Source organism: Anopheles gambiae, chromosome 2 (assembly GCF_943734735.2).
Source record: "Anopheles gambiae chromosome 2, idAnoGambNW_F1_1, whole genome shotgun sequence".
Taxonomy (NCBI): Eukaryota; Metazoa; Arthropoda; class Insecta; order Diptera; family Culicidae; genus Anopheles; species Anopheles gambiae.
The window spans coordinates 17,559,610-17,578,866 of record NC_064601.1 but is presented as its reverse complement, the minus strand read 5'-3'; the positions used below and the strand labels follow the sequence as shown (position 1 = coordinate 17,578,866).

The window sequence follows — 19,257 nt, the reverse complement described above, 5'->3', positions numbered from 1 at the left end:
CCGTCAAGCGAGGGATTTCGTACGCTCGATTGTGGTGAATAAAACGAGGTGACAAAAAATCATGTCACCTTGTGGAATGTGTGCGATTCAAAAAAGAGAAAAATTCACAAACAAAAGGATAACGGGAAAGTAAACGAAGAAGAGGGGGAAAACGGCATTGCAAAAGCTTAACCGAGACGGGGAAAAAAAGGATGCTTACATTATACCGTGCTTTATGATCGATGGCTGCGGTGCTGTGCCGTATTAGCGTTTCACTGCCCGAGCTTGGCTTGGTCGGTGCCGGAAGTCCCAGATTCTTGAGCGACCCAATCGATCCCTTCAGCAGATCTGGCTTTTCCACCTCGGGGCCACCGAATTCCTGCAGCTGCTGGAGCCAGCAGCACAGCATCGCCTCGATACCCTCGTCAACCTGCGCGAAAATAGACCCCAATATCCAACCCCATGTCCCCCCCCAAGCCAAAAATACATGCAAATTAGACCTTCATTAAGAGGCGTTCGCCACAATGGTGGCTGTCAGAGCCTTTGGGGCTTACGGGAGTGGCAGAGACATGGTCACGTTAACACTTACCCTTCGCATATCCACCGGGAACACAAAATCCGACGGGGAGAGCACGATTTTGTTCGGTCCCTTCGAGAGGCGCGTCTTGATGATGTAGTTTCTGTGAGGGAAGAGTGAGTAAGAGAGAGAGAGAGTGAGAGCCTTGAAAAGAGAACGTTCGTAATATAATTCTATATCGCCTCCTGGTACCCGGGGAGGCAGAGCGAACGTTGAAGTATTAAAATGCACTAAAATGTTGGCTAAGCTCAAACCTTTCAAGTGGATGGCTCTGCTTCGAGTGGAGAACGTTTTAATTAGCCGGTGAAAATGCGGCTACAAGATTGCTCCGTTCCGATGAGGCATATTTGATCGTTTCTTTTGGCAGATGGTTCATGAGATGGTTCTGGTTTAATTGCTTCCGCAGATGGGCAACGCTCACCACTGATGGCTGTGAAGCGGAAGTTTGACACATCAAACAGTTCTGCCAGGGCGGAAGTTTGACACATCAAACAGTGTTGTGCAAACGGCAGTCATGGAAGCGGAATAAATACCGAGCAATTATGTATAGCTCTTTGTAGGTACATTTAAGGAAGTATTGTGTTTTAGACAGGTCGCAGGGTACAGTTGTCAACTTGCACGTTTTAACAGCATGCCCGGTATCGGTTCAATCCCCGCATGGACCTACGTACCAAGGCTTCGTGCTATCCTGCTACGAGTAATCAATAAGTCAATGAAAGCTAGGCCCATTAGTGGTACAGGCAAGTCTTGACCATCAACGTGTTTGGCGCTAAAGAAGAAGGGTAGGAAATATTTATTTTCAGACAATTAAACTTCAAAACTCTAAATATCAATTTGATGGATTTAAAATTACTTTGAAGGCATTTAATTACGACGTTGTTGATCTAATTGAACAAGGTACTGCTTAAGCTAATTCTAACCGCGCGTGAGGCGCAGATACAAACTTCTTGTCGTTGTACAATTCTTCTTAAAGGTGCCCTGATGTCGTCACCTGATTTTTAGCAAAAATTCTTCAATTCAACTGAACAGAGATTGCTGTTTACTTTACGCTGTAATCAAAGTTATGCCACAAAGCGTCAAACCACAGTGCCAAACGGATAATATACCTTAAACTGGACATTTTTATATTGCTAATTCTTTTATATACTATGATTCTGTGAGACGATACAGCAAAACTAAATAATGTAACCTCCATTTTGCCCGTATGAATGAGTGCTCATGCCTTTGTCTATTACGTTTTTCCCCTCTTTGCGATGGAAAACATTATCTTGCTCACCGAATTTGCATAGCCGGGAGCGCGATCAGCAAAAAAAAAACCTTCTTTCCCAAAACCCTACACTCACACACAGAGATAATAATTTACTATCATCCTTGTTTGACGGGGACGTTGCTTCCGTTGCTGCTCCGCTCATAAATCATCATAATTTTCCCCCGTGACAGGGGCATTCCGGTAACGTGAGTACGTAATTGTAAGTTGATCTTTTCTAGCTGACCGGAGAGCAACCGCTCCGTTTCCTGGCGTTCTTGTGCCGGTCTTCCACCCAGAGGCGTAGAATAAGCTCAAACAAAGGATACAAAGCCGCTTGAGGCTGGAGAAATGTGTTCAGATCAAGATCTTGACTACCTTTTGTAACGTAAATAGCCTTCCATCACCTGCAGGAGTTTGAGCTGCAGCTTAGGTTGCGCTTTAGAAATTGTAAACCATCGGTTGAATTTTATGTTCTAGTCTCTCGGAAAAGCGTGCGAAGAGAATTTAACTTTGCACTAAAAGAAGTGAAAAAAGACGCGTCCCAAAGCGTCCCTATTACTGTGCATGGGGAAATAGATCACCACGGTACGAAGCAGCGAGAAAGGTAAGGAACGGCCGATGGTCAATGTTTCATTTTCACTCCCATCGCTGGCCGATGAAAACTTAATTGAGTGAGTTATGCCCGTGTGGACCTCGCGGCGGCAGGAAGATATTTTTCCAACGCCGTTTTTTCTTCTTCTTGCGTGTGAGTTTCTCCTCGCACCACATTGCCACTGCTCTGGGTGTCCTGAGGGAGTCTAAAATTTCATAACCGAAGCGAACCGACTAAACAAAGGACGAACGATTCGTCAGTTCAACTTTTTACACAAACGACAACGATTTAGCGATCGTTCCGATGGTCTTTTTAAGCTGTTGTTTCTCCTTTAGCAAAAGGGATCGTTTACTGGGCACCGCAACTGAATGGTGCTTCTGCTTGCCCTGAAACTCCCACCTCGGAAAGCTCAACACCGCAGAGTGAAAGCGCGCGCGAATCAACCTAATCGAAGTCAATTAATTTTCCGGACGCTCGACTTTTCCAAACCCGGACCCTCATCATATCATACGCGCGTCACCAGGCGCGCTGGAACAGTCGGGACAGGCGGAAGCTAGAAAGTTCGGAATTAAAAGTTGGAAATACTTTCATCGCCAAGAGACGGGAGAAGAGATAAACACCCCATCGGGCCGGGCGCCGGGAGGACGGTTTACTTACGACCGGTTGCTGATGCTGGTTGGCCGTGCCGACGTCCCTTGTATCCTGGTACCCGTTGGCTACAACGGTTTTGCGCTGCCCTGAACGCGCTATCCGATGATGAGACTACTTTGTAAGAAGTTTTTCTTGGAAATCCATCGAAACCTCAGCCAGCAAGGGGACTGTGAGGGTGGTGTAATAAATTTGAAGTTATTTTTTTCTTTCTCTTTCTCTCTCTTTATTTTGTGGGTGTATTCTATAGCGATCGGATAAGTTTGTCGGTTAACTTTGTGATCCACCGATGGCTAGAAGTCGACCCTTCGGCCGCTGGATTTGGGTGTAATGTTTTGGGTACACCTGCTAGCTAGCTTTCGCAGTTTTGCGATACGGACAGTTCTAAATGGACAGTGAGGTAATTTGTCCGTGATCTCGTACCCGGAGGGCGATGGTTCCTGAGTGGTACTTGAAGATGGGAAACTGCTCTCGGAAGTACCTTTGATACTGTTGGCAATCGTTCTTTAAGCCCTCGCGATGGTTCGTTTCGATGGGAGTTGTTGTTGGTAAACACAGTGGTTGAGTAATTGTTTAGTGCTTAAAGTCGCTTAGCAGTGAGGTCTATCGTGTTTGCAACCTTTCTGTTATGGATTCTGGTTTGATTGGCGCTTAGCCAGCGCGGCTGTATTATAGCCTGTTGAACTAAGATCGATTGGTTTTAAACGGATATGCTTTCTTGGGAAATGTTCCTGCTAAATATTTGTACAATTTACTCAGGCTTTCCTTTTAGCAGTTTCGCAGTTACCCCCTGATTCTAGACTACAGTGACCCAGTAATCTATGAATATACGATCCTGGCATTGGGGTCCTTTCCGTTTAAAGTTGGTAGTCTGAAATTTCAGCCTGTCAGATATTTGCATTGTATAGCAGTTTTCGAGCAGCTATCTATGGGAGTATAATATACAGATGGGATTATCCCAAGGTGTATGAATGTAGAAGGCTGATTTTTATCGCTTCTGTTTCTGAATGAAGATTTTAAGAGTGTTTTGTGAATTCATCAAGCCTCCAAAAAGCTTATTTGAACAAAAGTTTTCACCCATTCTGTCAAAAAGAGATATTCATGATTTGAGACCACCTGAACTACATACACTTTGACTCTAGATTCCACCACGTGATCTCTTTAATGCATGGCTTGGAGTAAATGTAAACAACACCGTGTTTTCGAGCAGGTTCTCGAATCTAATTCTAGCTTTGATCCTAGTATAATCTAGACTGAAAATTGCAGGCTAGTTTAATGTGTGGTTTTGTATGGAGTGTTTACATGATTTCAGCCTCCAACTGTCAAACTCCATACAAAAAACTGACTAGAATCGTGAAGGTTTTAATACAGGTTTTAATGTGACGTAGGAATGACGGAAATCATCTTCTTCTTCTTCTTCTTTGGCTCAACAACCGTTGTCGGTCAAGGCCTGCCTGTACCACTTGTGGGCTTGGCTTTCAGTGACTAATTTATTTCCCCCTATAGCAGGATAGTCAATCCTACGTATGGCGGCACGGTCTATTTGGGAATTGAACCCATGATGGGCATGTTGTTAAGTCGTACGAGTTGACGACTGTACTACGAGACCGGCTCAACGGAAATCATAGAGAGCGAAATTTGTTTGGAGCTGATTAATTAGATTTACTCCAGAAAAAGGGCCGTGTGCTTTGGTCGACGGAATCATTATAGACCTTTTGAAAACGTTCTCAATGTTTCACTGGAAAGAAGCCGAAACAATTCTTAACATCGTTGGCTTAATTAATCCCACACCCAGTACCATCCGGCCCAAAATAATGACCAAACACAAACCGTTTAATTATTCATTGTGCAAAAATAATAAAACAACATCACAATCCATGAGCTTAAAAATCTATCCCGAACGATTCAGGAAGTTTGATGCGGTGGTGGAAAAAGTATCATAAATTTGCGAACACCTCCCGAACACGCGGATTGACTCGGAACGAATTTAAAAGCAAACTTTGGCGCCGATGCGATGCGGGAAGCGTAATCTCTTTGCTGTGGAGATCTCGGAGTGTCCGTGAAGCATCCGGGCCGGTGGCAACAGGTCGAGCCAAACAAAACCCCGGGGATGGAGGTTGCATTATTTATCATCCTTATGCTGTGGGGATGATTGGTGGTTTTTGGAAAGAGATGGCTGCCGCAACGCATTAGCTGCAGGTGCAGGGGGGAAGGTGCTTATATTACCACTCTCTCCTTCATTGCCCCATCATCTCCGGCGAAGGATGCTCGGTGATTGAATAAATAAATTCCCGAGCCGATTAAAACAACCACGTGCGATAGCTCATGGCAAATACGCCTCGGAGCTGCGGGGTCGCTCATGGGTTGGCCGATTGGGCAGGAAATTGGGCGATTAGTAAAATGTGAGAACCGTACCGTATCCTTCATCCAGCCAGCTCGCACCGGCTTATTATCATAATTGCTTAATGTGGCAGTGGCGTTCTAGGCGAAGGGCAAGGCTTTAGCAGACATTAAAGAGTTTAATACGGCAAAGTGGCTGATCGTACCGGCAAGATTTGGGTAACATGCTAGCGGAAGTTGAAAACAAAAGCAAAAACACAAGACTGAGCGCAACAAAACCACAATGGTGGGTGTTGTTTTTTGTTGTTGTGCACCGAGGAAAACACAAAGCCCCCGGGGCCTGATTGAATAACTTTGTACCGAAAAACAATTATCCATCTCGTGTTGTTTTTCCTTCGCTTTCCTAACCAGCGCACTTGGTTCATCAGTCGAACAGCGCTCACTGGGGGAAAAACACACCAAACACCAGTCAAGAAAACTTCAGGTCACGGTGGTTAAACATTGATGTTTTTCACCCGGCTGCATGTCAATCAATGTGGCCAGAAATAGCACGTTGCTCTGCATACGACGAAGGGACTGGGCCGTCGCTGAGCACCAAAATTAGGGAGGGAATCAATTCCGGCTTGCGAGTCAGATTCCGTAGGAAGAAGCAAAACAAAAACCTTCCCCCGTCCCGTTTCGAGCAGTGCTTCAACTTTGGCCTTCCACTTTTCCGCCATACCACCGTCGGTTCCGGCACTACCCGAGCACTTGAAAACGTTCAGCGTTACGACGAGTGGATGAAAACATTAAACAAATCAAAAAGGGCAGCACGGTTGTCGTTCGTGCCCCGGCCGTAAACGGGGATCCCAAGCCAGGACCGATGCAAAGGAACGATTCATCACTATGCTAATACGGTATGCTGCGTACGGTGTGCTGCCCGTCGGCGATCACCGAGCAAGCAGGGAGCCGGGGTCTATCGTAATTTGATGGGTCTGCCGGGCATCTCCGGACCTTGCGAAAGGTCCGGCCCGGGTAGACCGGTCAACTGGCGCGAGATGGAAGTGAAGTGCTGAGTGCTGAAATAATAATGCGTCACCCGGCAGCGCATGATGGTGGGGCCCACAGCGGGCGCACCTATTAGGGAAGGTTTTTGGCAAACGCCAAAAATAGTCGAAGGTGTTAAGTGAATGAATGTTTCCAAAAAGACAAAAAATCCGACCGTACACATTGGGGCCTTGTCGTTTGGTATGCCCTATTTCGAGTGTAGCACCAACCATGTTGACTTCGTTAGGCGTATCAAAAGTACACGTTCAAGAGCGGAAGAAGGTCAAGTGCTTCTTCCAGGGATAGGAATTCCCTGTTTTCTGCTGGGAAAATGAACAGAAATCACCCAGCAAGACGGCAAAGCAGCACCAGTAAATTGGAACCACGCATTCTGGGAAGTGTTTTGCAAACGCTCTTCCCCGTAGGCACGGGACAGTCAGCTCCAGTTGCGGTTGAATTGCAGCTGCCCGCAATGGACTAAAGGTTTTGGGTGAACAAATTTGATGAACTCTCACCAGTTCAAAGGAATGCTTCATCAGGATGATGGTACAGTGCGCTGAAGCCAATGAAAAGTGCCAACGCAAGCGCCATCCACATATCACGATTGTTATCGTACGGGACGTTATAACGGGTGGAAAATTGCTTGAATGAAAATTGATGCCGATATGGTGCATGGCGCACGATGATTAATGGTTCCCGTGTGATGGCGTTTAGGGTGCATTTTCTGGGAATTTTTTTAGTGCTATTCTAACCATATGAGAGAACAAAAAAAAAAAACGCTCTAACCGCCCACCATACCCTATCAATTTGCCAACTTACCGCACCGCAATGCTGAACACGATGCTTCCCACGATCATCGCGACGGCGATAAGCCCGACCAGCCCGACAATCGCCCAGCACAGCACACCGCAGATCCAGATCGTCTCGAGCGTTGCCTCCACGACCCAGTCGGCGTACCCGGGCGGTACGGGATGCATGCTGAACTGGTGCCGGTGCAGCTGGCTCTGCTGCAGGATGAGAAACGGGCGCCACATCACGGCCGTCCGGCGGTGGGAGATGTTTTTGAAGTCGAACGCTACAAAATCGAACTGAAACTTGCGGTGGGGCCCGTACCCGGGGCCGTCCCGTGCCTGGGCATCCTCTGCCACCGCCAGCAGATAGTCGAAGAAGTAAAAGTGCTCCCCGAACATGAGCAGATGATCGGTGGTCGGTGGTTGTGTCGCTTCAGCGCCCCAACTCCAGGAAGCGTTTGCTGTGCTGCTGCTGCTACTGGTGGTGGTGATGGTGGACAACTCGTCAGCCAGCAGTCGGTCGTAGCTGGCGAGAAAGAGGTCACAGAAACGCTCTATTTCATCGATGGTTGCTTCTAGCGATCGGTTCGCCAGTGCGCGGTCGGTTTCATTGTTCACCGGCGACGATGATGGATGGTGAAGGTTGCGGTCGCCGGCACTGTCCGCACCGTGGCCTGCGCCGGCTTCGCAATAGCTCCCGAACAGTGTCTGGCAGCGGGCGGTGTCGAACGTTTGGGCGAGAATTTCGTACCAGTTGGCGACTTGCGTGAGCAGATAGTGGAAGTCGCAGCTTTCCGACGCGTTCGTCCCGTTCGTGGCGAGGCTGAGCAGCTCGAGCAGCATCTCGGGCGGGTGAGGGGGTAGAAGCGGTGGGAGGTCCGGCACGGGCGCTGGCTGCTCATCGCCGTACGCGCTGGGCGCTGCAGCATCGTCCGTCGTAGCGTTGAAGCCATCAGCACCGTCGCCATCGTCATCGTTGCCGGTGTCCCGCGGGAGCTTGTCGTCCATCAGCCGTATTTTCAGCAAATTCTCGCTGATATGTTTGTAGTCGCCGAGATCGACGCCGTGCAGCCGGTGCAGGAAGGAGCGAAACTTTTCCGTCAGTATTGTCAGCACGAGCAGGTTGCGGCGGTGGCGCAGCACTTCGCCGAACGGTTCCGCACCGTTCTCGGCCAGCCGGCGGTACAGCACGTTGTTGCTGTTGAAAATCGTGCCGACCAGGTCGAGGAGCAGAATTTTCGTCCTGCTGTACTGCTTAAGTTGATTGATTACGCTGATTGTTTGTGGGGAGTTGATGGACGAACAGATGATTACCACTGTTTTGGCGGAGAGAAAAGGGGGGGGGAGGGGAAGAAAGATGAAAAGCGAAACGTAGATGAGCACAATGGGTCGAAAACGTTTTTGAGTTGTTCTCGTTTTTTTTTCTCCCTCCACCTGCGAGCTGTCGCCAATCAATGTCGCAATTGATTGCGCGCTGCTCCAGGGCACTGCAATGAGCCTTTATGCCAGCTGTGGGTGGTAACATTGTGAGCAAAACAAACGACGCCATCAAACCATATCGCCCCCGCCCCAGCCAGGACAGTTGTGTGCAGCTTCGGTAGGGTTGAAGCCGTGCGCGGGTTTTAAAGATAAAGCTGTGTTGCAAGCGCCGGGCCTTAAATCCGTCCCATATCTCGCTTCACAGCCGTAGCCGGGGTGATAATTGCGATGAAACAAGCGATACTTTGAACGCTTCATTACAACCAATGGTATAGAAAGGGGAACAACAACAAAAAGTCTACAATGCTGCACAATCCTCGATGCGGACAGCGAACAAAAGCGGGCGAGCGAAAATTAGATTCCTAATGAACGATAAGGATTTTAATGAGATTTTGCCCGAGTTAAGATGTAAAGATTTGATGAGTGTAATTTTCAAAGTTTATCATCCAAAAACGGAAGTCAGTCGGCCGGGTAGAGCAGCCAGCAGTGTGGTAAAACTCGAGAACGAGAACAGTTTGGCGCGTTCGTTTCAACCACCTTCGTGTAACAGCCGGGACGGAGAAGAGGAAAACAAAACGGAATACTGACACTGTTCCCTGTGAGTCCTAATTAAATCGCTTGCCACGCAGTGCAGCGAGCCGTACTCATTGTTTTACACGATTTGCAGAAGCGGAAACAGAGGAAAAGATTATTGGATATGAAAAAGTATCTCAAAGTTAAGCGGCAAGCGAGGAACAAGAGATAAAGTAGTCGTAGTGGGATAAGACGCAAGCGAAGCTTACAGTACAGCGGAGGCAGAGAGCAAACCAGAAGGAAAGCATGGTAAGTCGGTCAACACGCTTTGTAAATAACAGGCCAAAGTCCTGCCCGAACAAGTTAGGAAGATAGGAAGAGAGAAAGAAAAACAAAGTTACTTATACACACACACACACACACACACACACACACACACACACACACACACAAACAGACACACAGCTTTGCGGATCGAAAAAAAACCTCCCAAGGGAACACTTTGGTGTACAAATGCGTCTTAATTCGGAAGCGGACAATTCTACCGGGAGCAAGCAAACAGGACGATGAGCGTCAGGAAACCAAATGAGAAAAGCAAAAGAAACAATGTGAATCGAAACACAATCTTGCGGTATTACTGTTTGCTTGCTTAGCTAGCTAGCTTTCCTGTGCTAGCACACATTAGTGCCGGGCGGGGTAACGGTAACTGGACACGGCAAAAAAGGAGAGGAATCGCAAAGAGAAACCAAAGTTGTGGTCATTGTTTTTTGTTTTCTCGCTATGCCAACGTCGTACAGTGACTGTGATGGTGTCGGAGCAGATTGGGGAAAATTTCTAGAATCTCCATCCCGAAGGATGTAGAAGCAGCCGGCCTGGACGTAGTCCGAGCTGCGTCCGGAGGGCTAACAAGATTGTAGTTTTATTGTTGTGTCCGGTGGTCGAACGAAAAGCAAGCAATGTTGGACGGTAGATATTTATACACCAGCCCTACGATTGATTGTGTTTGTGGTAGATAAAATTTAGTCCGATTGTGAAACAGTAACAAAACGGGAGTAATCCATTACAGTAATGCGTGGGCTGTGATTTTCTACGCAAAAGTATGGCATAAGCTGAGTTTTATTACTTACAAACTAATCAACTTATTAATCGCAAAAGGTTGGAAAGTATGATTAAGATGAAGTGATGCTTAGCATGTCCAGCAAAATATTGCTGATACATTTATTTCACGTTTAGCAAGAATTGCATAGCTGTAGGCGTAAATAATTGTATTGCATACATGAGTGTTGCCTTTTATTCACATAATGGATGCAAAAAAGGGTAGTTTTACTGATGAGCAAGTAATAACAATCAAAAGCCTAATCTCAACGTAAACACAAGCTTGTCGATGAAAATAAGAATCACTCTCTTCATTCATCCAATGCAATCCATCCCGTGCTCGTTCTTCATTTGAAGCACACTCAGCGTGTGCCTCAGGCAAACATTGCTAACATTTGGCGAATAGCCGACAAGCTGACGATGGGCACACAGGGGGGAGGGAGGGAAAAGAAAAGTCGAAAGGATTCCATTTGATGCCGGTGCCTTTTGTTGAGCTGCTGCTGCTGCTGCTGCTGCTGCTGCTGGAATCCAATTTTGATTATGGTAATCATCGGTGTTGCGATTGTTGATTGACGAACCACGCATATATACTAGCACACATGCAAACCGCTTCGCAGACTAAACACCAAACACACACACACACACACACACACACACACACACACACACATGCACATGCACACAACTCGCCCTGGCTGTTCAACTTGTTTACATACACAAAACGGTTTGCCCCGCGCTTGGCCATAGACGTTGTATGGGATGCAAAAGAAGGCGAACATCCACCACATGCACAACACATTGAAGCAAAGAGCTAAGAGCAGATGGAAATTCCACCGACCGACCGATCCAGTGCGCAGTGGTGGTTCAGTGGAAGATGAAGAGAAAATGTAATAATTGAAATTTGAATTCACATTTCTCCATTCTAAACTCGATCGGGTCGGTTGTTGAGTGGATGGACGAACCATCTTAGCTCTTCTCATTCCTATCGTTGGATGATAATATGCCGTGCGGTTTAACCAATTTTGAATTGCAATGGGAGGAGGATGTTTTTTCTTCACAACTTAACTCACTCACGGCTTGCGAGTTTTTGGGGGAAATTTTTGCTCGGATAGCGATCGATCGATTTGAAGCTATTGCAGGTAATGGGGCGTGAAATTATGGTCGTATTGCATTTTTTGGGCGAGTGGGTTTTTACGATATTGAGGTGAAATTAGAAATGATTGAGCAATGGGAATGAGTTGAGAGGCGTGGAAAAAATGTCCAATTTGTTACCTTTTCCATTGCTATCGTTGAAGGAGGACGGAATGCTGGTCGCATCCATTGCTATCGTGTACGGTATGTGTAGATTGCTGGCCAGCGCTAGCGATAGCGCTCGGTTAGCGTCTGTAAGATGGAGAGTGAAAGAAGAATAAACTGTTAATACACATTTTCACAAGACTATCAAAATAAGTATCAACCGAATAGTAGTTTTTCTTTGTTTTTTTTATTTAAGGAAAAAATACATTCCCTCACAGTAGCGAAGCTAAACGCACCAAAGTTTCCGCGTGCGCAGAGCATACAAGTTCAACCCGTAAATAGATCCCCAAAATCACTTCCTCGAGCTCGCTGCCGAGACACACCGTGATTCCTCCAACTCCGCTTCCCCCGTCGGCGTTTGCACGAAAAAGCCAATCAATTTAAAACACTCTTTCGCACTGGTTTTTGGCATCGATAGCGCTATATTAAACAGTGGCGCAAACCCGATCGTGTTGACTTTTGCCGAACAAATTTCCGTCCTTCTATAGATTGTAAATATTTGCTTCACCGATGGCAACATACGGGGGTGCTGGCTGGCACCGCGGGGGTTTGTTAGAAATATCGTCTATACACATACATACATACACACACACATACACAAACACACTTGGGCGTGGGCGACTAGCGCCAATGGGGTGGAATAGACAAAATCAGGAGCAAAACTCTCGAACCTGAATTTGCTTTAGACCGCTTTGGGTGTTTTTTGTATGTATGCGTTGTTGTTGTTGTTGTTTTTTTTTGCTGTTGTGGTGATAGCTATGATTTATGTTAAGATACGCTTCCTCTCCGCCGTACGCTGGCGGTAGTCTTTGCTGTACTGCTTGCCGGAGTTTTCAACGCTCCAAGATCGATATTAATCGACAGCAATAAGCTAGCATTAGTGTGGTGAGAGTGTGTAGGATTTTCCAACACACAAACACCAAACTCCCGGAAGTGTTGCCGAAGCCCCGTTTGTTGTTGTTCCAAATTAAGCCATACCGGGAATGGAACGGAAGATGCCGAAAAGTCTCAGTACAATTCGATAATGTAAAGTGACGAAATAAATCAACTCCAAGCGGCGCACTTCGATTGCCCAGACGCTGGAAGATGTTTTGTTTTGCCCTCCACATCGCAGCCCAAAAGCCCGTGCGACGCGAGCGAAGTTGATGTGTGTTGTGTATCGATTGCAGGATGAAAGAAAGCAATCGCACAGCCCGAGCCGGGCTGTGATTCTTGGAACTGAGGCTAAACATTTCGATCGCCTGTGGGGTTTGGTTGTTGAAAAACCTCTACGCTCAAAACTTTGACAATGAGGGTAACGGTGGTCAAAATTTGTACAATTTACTTGTTTTTACATTTACATTGCATGTTTGAAATGATCTTGTGTATGAAGTCTGCAAATAGATCGCTTATTTCATTTACATATTTTACAAATCTTTTAGATCACATGTTTTCCGATATAGGATCGTTTTCCGTTTGAAGCCAAAAAGCTGAAAATTCTAACCTTTCAGAGGAACAATATTCACCATCTAGGCTGTATTTGTTTGACTATAACTGTTCGGCATATTGCATTAAACCATTTGTGTTGAAAAAAAGATTCTTTTAAAACTTTCTTTATTCGCTTTGTTTTATTTATTTCTGTTGGAAATGGATTTTAATATTTTTAATATGTTCAACAATATTGACTCAAACAGCGTTTTACCTTGCTTAATAAACTAATTATGCTTCAGCAAAAAAAAAATAAATCTATCATTCATGAGCCAACTTGTTCGTTTGTTATATTCTAATAGTACTTTTACGTGTGATTTTGTATGGATTGTTTACATGATTTTAGCCACCACGTGTCAGACTCCATATAAAATCCAACTGGATAGAATCGTTAAACCTCCCATTAACAGAAATTCACCATACAAAACAATTAAAAACAAATTTATTCACTCCATGGGGCATCCAGTCTTTGCCAAACATATTCCATTTTGCCAATTAAGTTGCCCAACAGGTCGTCTCGGGTAAATTAGTTATTCGAATCGATTACTACTAAAAGTCGGCGAATAATGTTCTAGTGAACTGTTGAAAATACTCTTCGGCATCAAAATTGTTGATTTTAATTAGTTCTCAACTTCGAATAATACGACTACTTCAAACACACAATAATTGGTGTAAACATAATGAAGGTGCTCAGTACTTGGTATAATTTATAGGAAATGATTGCTTTTTCTAACATGGCAAGATAACATATGTTGTGTATAAGAAATTAATAAGAAGTAGAACAAGCTCATCGGCAGCAGATCAAAACATATTTTTGGCGCTTACCTTTATATTAAAATATACAAAAATAATGATATTTTAAAATACAAATTCAAAACCTACGATCTGTTGGTCGATCGCCCACTGTGGCTGAGCCCTGAGATTGCAGCGTTGGTCCTGTGAAACCGTAACCGGAAAAAGGAAGCCAACTGGAATCGGTTTTCGAATTTCAGTACCAAGAAACGACTAGCGTTCGTGGAAATGTTCTCTCGCAATCGGAGCTAATTCCTCCGGTTATAAATTTGTATCAATTTGTCACCCAGCACCGGAGGTGTTTCCCTGTTCGCTGCCGGTAAACGGTTGTGCTGATGGCACCGAAGGACGATTCCAGCGGCACCATCAAACGCTTGCACAAGGGCGGTTCAGTGAGAACCGGCATGACAACACCAGCGCTCGCTTATGAGCTCATAATCTTCGTTTTTTTCCCTCTCTGGGTCCTCTCCGGTGCGTAGGATGGGACGCACGTTCGACATCCCGATGCTGCGCAACAAACGCATCGTCATCAATACGTGACAGCTAGATCGCATAAAAATAAATTTCAATCAGTGGAAATTGTTTTCCCCACTGCCCACTGACGGCCGGGGCTTCGTACCGGTATCGTTTCTGGACAGATATTCCATGGACATGGGTGTGTGTGTGTGTGCGTTTTTTTTTCTTCACTCGCGCTCGTGCAGCTTAACAACGGAATGGACTCGAATCGATTTGATTTTATCAACATTCGGTTCAATCCGGTAATCCACTGTCAGCGAAAAGTCCCGACGGACTTGGGAAAGTTGGTTGCACGTGTCGGTCAATGCTGTAATTTGCGCTTCTCACGGGAGTGCTATGGTGAGGGCTTTAGAGAGTGTTTACGGTAAGATAGCTTGCAACAATTTACGTCCGGGAGATTGTTGATGTCTGACGAATTGGATTGTTTTTCGCTTTGCAAATGAAAATGTAACTCTCCAATCGCGTGTTTGACGCGTGCGTCTCCAGCAGCGTGTTTGACCATGAATCATCTAAATCAACATAACAGCAATAGTAATAGTTAGCAATAGTTAGCTATAGCTATAGCATGAATAATTAGAGTGAAACAACGTCAGTATTCTTTACTACATGCTGCTATCTGAAAAAGCTATAATGTTTCAAAAGATTAAACGAAATAGCAGCATTTCTAAAACAAAACAAGAATTAAACTGAAAGCTGTTCGCTGTATGTTCCTGTTCAATGAGTGGTTTTATTCCACTACACCATTCACTTACGCGTGCCATGCCTATCGAAGGCAGTTTCACAAAAAACGCCTCTTGAATGCGTTGAATAGCGACCACATCGTTAACTCTTGCTCCAAAAATACAATCCACTTCCCCTTCCATAACAACCGTTTAACTTATTGCCAGTTGCGCCCGTTGCGAATCGTCGTTTGCCGCGATGCCGATCGCACCACCGTGTGCTGTGTGCTTCCGTTCGCTCGCACGCTCACCATCGACGCAACGACGAAATAAAGCATTCCAGCGCAAGCGATTCATTTGTGCCGGCACAACACGCCCCACCTACAGCTTGGCGTAAGGAGCAGCCGCTGTCGGATGCTGGTTTGACAAACAACGGCACCAAGCTTCTTCAACGGCTTGAACAGGGAGCTTAGCGCTATTCTATCCTTTCGGCTGTCCGTGGGCTGATGTTTGATTTTGGCAGGAGTTTTGGAGACGCTCCAAGCGCAATTGAACCGGAAGGGCAATGGGTTCGTACAGCTGTCACCTTCTTCAGCTGATATGAACGGTATGCACATATATTTTGTTTGGGTGGGAGTGTGTCTTGGGCACATCATTTTCTTCGTTGACCTCAATCTGATCCAGACTTCCCACTCTTTGCTACAATTTCGGTTTGTTGGCGAAATAAAAAATGATGCACGTTCTGGTTTTATTGCATTCCTGGCTTTTATTTCCCTTTTTTCCACTGCACAAAGAGGCAAACGATTGACACATGAGTCTGACCAGTGGACGCTGTCCGAAGAATGAGCTTGATGCGGAGGTTTAAAATCTCGAGCAAAAAAAGGTGACGAACGACCGTGGCCGGATTATGGAATGAAATATTCAGCTTTGGACACCTTTCGCAGCGATAGGAGTGGAGAACGCCCGCTCCTCGAGGCAGTGATGAAATTTGGTACGTTTTCTGCGAACTAGCAGCGCACGAGCGAAAGACGAGGGTCTTGGCAAGTAAGCTTCTTTATCAGTACGTCACTCGGCAAGGTAAATGGCAACGGCAACACAATCACATCCTTAGAAAGGATTTCAATTTCATCTCAGCTCAGCGGTGCCTGTTGAATGAGCCAGCCGTTGCGCTCGATGGCAACTGAAGTAGTACCAAGGTTCGTACCGCCTTTCAATCAGCTGAGCGCTGTGGCGGGACGGAATTTCAAATCAGCCTGTGATTTTACAAGCGAAACTCTTCCAACATTAGCTCGATTGTTCGCTCGGAGGCGGCTTCTCCGTGGCTCCGACAAGCTCCATTTTGCCAGCCGCAGTTTGGTTGCAGTTCACACAATAGATTGGCCGTAAACTATTTGCCCTTCAAGCTGGCACGGATGGTTCGGCCCCGATGAGCACCTTAAGCCTTTTCCATCGATGGAAGGAGGGCAAATGGAAACAAAACGCGTTTCGCTTCAGCATCGATTTCGACCCGAACAGTGGTATGCTGCTTGGTGAAGAATGAATATTTAAATTGCAACTGAAGGTGTAACAATGCCTGTCACATGCACACATCCGTAGCACACTGTTCGAGCGTAGCAATAGTGGGGTAAGTTTACTGAACTGTCTGTAAGTTAGCGTGTTACTCACCGCTCGTTAACATGCTTGTTAACACCGCACGAACAGGAATGGTTCAAACTTTAATCAGTTTCGCTATCGATTTCCGTTCTTTCGATTCACCGAATCTTAAAACGTACGACTTGGCTTTTCTCGCCTTGGAAAAAATACGTATTCGACACATTAGATTAAGTGCGACGGGTAATAAACTCTACCATTTAATAGCCAAAAAAAAGGGATTTCTGATTTTCCCAACAAAGACCAAACGAATACCGACACTCGTGTGCTTTGTTTGTTAATTTTGTAGCTAAAATGTTGCCCCGGGTTGATGTTGGGACCCGGGTGCATTGCAATGCTCTCACAAATCACACACACAAACTGACATGAAAGAAAATGGAGCGTGTTAAATTTGATTTTTCACCCCAAACAAATAATTCATTGCGGCTCAACAAAGTGTTGTGGCGTTGAGGCGATGTAATTTGTGAGCGGTAGTGGAAATGGTACGGCTCGCTGGGAGTTGATGGAAATCAGGGCCGCACAGTGGTGTATTTGTGAACAAACAGGGGGTCATTTTTGGTGATTGGTAGCAGTTGATGACTAGAAAATATTAAATTGAAACTAAACGAAACAAACAAATTAGTAATGTAACTTAGCAGACATGTAACTTAGTAGATATTAACTTAGTAGATAATATCATCAAGCTCAACGAAGGATGATCTTTGCGAATTTCTGGTCCGGTCGTAGATCGTTTTGGATTCAAGCATACTCCATCTGGTATTACCTGATTATTCTTAGAAGGCCTTGAATTCTTATCAGGTCGCCATGGAACCCATTATGATATTCTTGTCTGTTTCTTGGTGTCGTTTTCAATCGATTTGAACAAAGTACCAGGCACCTCCATATTCTTGTTAGTAAATTGTTCGGTTTTTTAACAAAAAACTGTGAAAAATTTCAATTGAAAAAAAAGGTTTGAGGAAATTGTGCTTTTCTTACCTTATATTTGCTTACTTTTATCTTTATAGACGCTCTTTTTCGAGTAAAATATTATCTCTGCTTGACTTTTGTCCACCTTTTCCCACAACGTGCCGTTCAGCTTCCTTCGTTTGGTAAAATTTTCAAAGATTGATGAACATTTGGCAGATTCATGACCCTACAACCCCGCACCACCACCATTCAGGGGCTATAAACAATAGCGACGTGTTTCAAAATAATAAACGGACCAAGTTGAAACCGGGAATACATTTATTATTTCACTCACAGCACACAGGGGACGGTTTCAAAATTCATTCCCACTGTTGGCACCCGGTTGCAATGGAAAGAGGCGCGGCAGCGTTGGTGCAGCCCGTTGGTTGAAGATCGGGTAGCGAGCGCAACGCTCGCGAACTCACTGCAAAGCTGCAAATAAATCCAAACAAAATGTCCAACCGAACCTAAATAAACAATGGGTATGCCGTACTTGCGGCAATGCCACGTGCGCACATTCTCAGGATGGAACGCGCGGTACCGGGAATTTGCTGGTTTCAGAGCGAACACCAACACACTGGAAAGGCGTTGGTGGGTCGAGGGAATGGATAAAGGAACGGGGATCACGATTGGACCACGGAGACTACGGACTACCACCGTTTGCTTGCCTGCAATCCTCCTCGGACACGGCCAAAGGAAAGTGTTCCATTTTTCATTCGCTGATAAGTTTTAATGGAAACCCAGAGCTGGGAGCTTGGTTTTCGGGCGGTCGCTGCAAAGACCTGCTAAAGCCTCCATTTTTCATGCCCGGTTGTGTGCCATGGGGTCATGCAGCTTGCCTCGAAACGGGGATCAAATTTTCACTCGCTCATGCTTTTTGGGGACTTTGTGTGTTACTACTTAAAGTTGCCGAACTGAGGCCCGGCCCGAGCATTATTGGGCACAACTCATTCGAAACGGAGCGCATCGCAACATGCACTGCTTACCCATTTGCCTAGCTATTAGGGAAAAAAAACCAGCCACTACTGCCCATGCTCATGCTGGACAAGATGCTGGACAATATACACTTCTTGTCCATCTGCGTACAGGGTGTACGCTTGACTAGGGCAAGCGTTCCCAAGTCTTCGGTTCGGTTTGTTTGCCTATCTTCTTATCAGCAGCAGCTCACGGAACGCCACGAAGAAGCGCCAGCACACAAAATTTAAGCTCCCAGCTTACAGCCGGCGAAAGGGCGAAGGCATTCTGCTACTGCCGGGCGGACAAAATATGTCCGTTAGCAACGGAACGCCTTCGCCGCATCGGTTTGACCGGGATCGTTTGCAGCGGATTAGGTACAGGACCATGCTGCCCGATCTTGCCCTCTCGTGTTGTTTGCATGTATGCCGTACGGATCGTTACCGTCTTGGATTGGGAGCGCCCATTTTCTACGGCAGCCTATTTCAACAAATTTTATTTGATTACCGGATGGGAGGGGGCCGGGCATGGTTTGGGCCGCCCGGCGCTGCTTTACGTTTATTGGGCTTCGGGCGCAATGGCACGTAAGCCGTGGGACGACGATAGCAAATGCAACAACTTTTTCATGTAATTCGAACCGTCAACAAGCGAACGGTGGGTGGATCACCCCCGCCCCTGGTACGGAGCCG

The 19,257-nt window shown here is 46.0% G+C and overlaps 1 protein-coding gene across 3 annotated transcripts in view; it reads right to left on the bottom strand.

Moving 5' to 3' along the window:
- The window catches only part of LOC1269328 (uncharacterized), a 64,343-nt gene that overhangs the window by 17,444 nt on the left and 27,642 nt on the right, over nucleotides 1-19,257 (bottom strand). For all 3 annotated transcript variants that reach the window (XM_061643707.1, XM_061643709.1, XM_061643710.1), the window contains exons 5-8: nucleotides 11,562-11,672; nucleotides 7,231-8,518; nucleotides 569-659; nucleotides 200-409 (exon numbers count right to left, since the gene is read on the bottom strand). In XM_061643707.1, the coding sequence (XP_061499691.1) occupies nucleotides 200-409; nucleotides 569-659; nucleotides 7,231-8,518; nucleotides 11,562-11,672 (1,700 nt within the window). The remainder of the gene's footprint in view (nucleotides 1-199; nucleotides 410-568; nucleotides 660-7,230; nucleotides 8,519-11,561; nucleotides 11,673-19,257) is intronic.